Consider the following 1,318-nt stretch of genomic DNA (forward strand, 5'->3'; position numbering starts at 1 on the left):
TATTTATTATTATTACTATTATTAATACGATGACGATGATGACGGTGATGATAACGATGATGACGATGATGATGAAAATAATGATGATGATGATGATGATGATGATGATGATGATGATGATGACGATGATGATGATGATAACGATGATGACGATGACGATGACGATGATGATGATGACGATGTTGTTCCCCAGCCAATCACACGGCGCGTCTCCCAGTGACCTACAGTCCCCCCACGACGGCCCCCCCACAGACCAGGAACAAACCGACGTCAAAGTCAAAGATGAACACACGGCCCAGGGGGACGAGACCAAGGAGGAGGACGCCTTCACTGGGTAAAACTTGTTCCCGCGTCTGATCCGGACATTGGGGATTGCCTAGTTTTAGTAAGAGTTTTACGGCACTTGCAACACAATAAGGTCATATAAGTGCCGAAGATTAGAGGTGTTACACGAGAGGACGCCTTCACGGGGTAAAACTTGTTCCCAAGTCTGATCCGGACATTGGGGAATGCCTTGTTAGTGAGACAACTTCCTGAGTTAGTAAGACTATTTCCTGAGTTAGTGAGACAACTTCCTGAGTTAGTAAGTCAACTGCCTGGGTCTTCGGCATTTTGTGGTCCATCTCTGATAAAGTAAAAGTAAAGTTGTTCCCACATTTGATCCGGACATTGGGGAATGTCTAGTTAGTGAGACAACTTCCTGGGTCTTCGGCATATTGTGGTCCATCTCTGATAAAGTAAAAGTGAAGTTGTTCCCACATCTGATCCGGACATTGGGGAGTGCCTTGTTAGTGAGACAACTGCCTGGGTCTTCGATGTAATTATTGTGGTAGGGTGGCCAGTTCCTTTCCACGCCGCCTTTACTGGGTAAAACCTGTTCACGCATCCGATCCGGACATTGGTTTTAGTTCAGTTTTAGTAAGAGTTTTACTGCACTTGCAACTCAGTAAGGTTATGTAAGTGCCGAAGATTAGAGGTGTTACAAGAGAGTAACAAACACAAAAAAGAAGGAGGGAAGATAAGGACGATATATGTTTGATAGGAAAGAAGAAGCAAACCACACCAGAGCACCCGCCAACCACCCACCCAGACACTGGGGAGTGCCTAGTTAGTGAGACAACTTCCTGGGTCTTCGGCATAATTATTGCCAGTTCCTTTCCACGCCGCCTTTACTTCCCCAACTCCAAGTTAGGTACCCATTACTGCTGGGTGGGCAGGAGGGAGGCGAAAAAAATCCCAGTCCTAATCGAGGCTCGAACCCGGACTTTCCGTTTTGGAGACGAGCGGTTCATTGGGTACTTAAAAATAAAAATACCCC

General features: G+C 46.1%; 1 protein-coding gene across 1 annotated transcript in view; it reads left to right on the forward strand.

Annotated features, from left to right (window-relative positions):
- The window catches only part of LOC101861723 (chitin synthase chs-2), a gene marked incomplete at its 3' end in the record, with an annotated part of 78,176 nt that overhangs the window by 30,597 nt on the left and 46,261 nt on the right, over positions 1-1,318 (forward strand). Inside the window, 1 exon segment of the mRNA XM_035969176.1 lies at positions 287-334. Coding sequence (XP_035825069.1) covers positions 287-334 — 48 coding nt within the window.

The sequence above is a fragment of the Aplysia californica genome, unplaced genomic scaffold (assembly GCF_000002075.1).
Source record: "Aplysia californica isolate F4 #8 unplaced genomic scaffold, AplCal3.0 scaffold00123, whole genome shotgun sequence".
NCBI classification, from domain to species: domain Eukaryota; kingdom Metazoa; phylum Mollusca; class Gastropoda; order Aplysiida; family Aplysiidae; genus Aplysia; species Aplysia californica.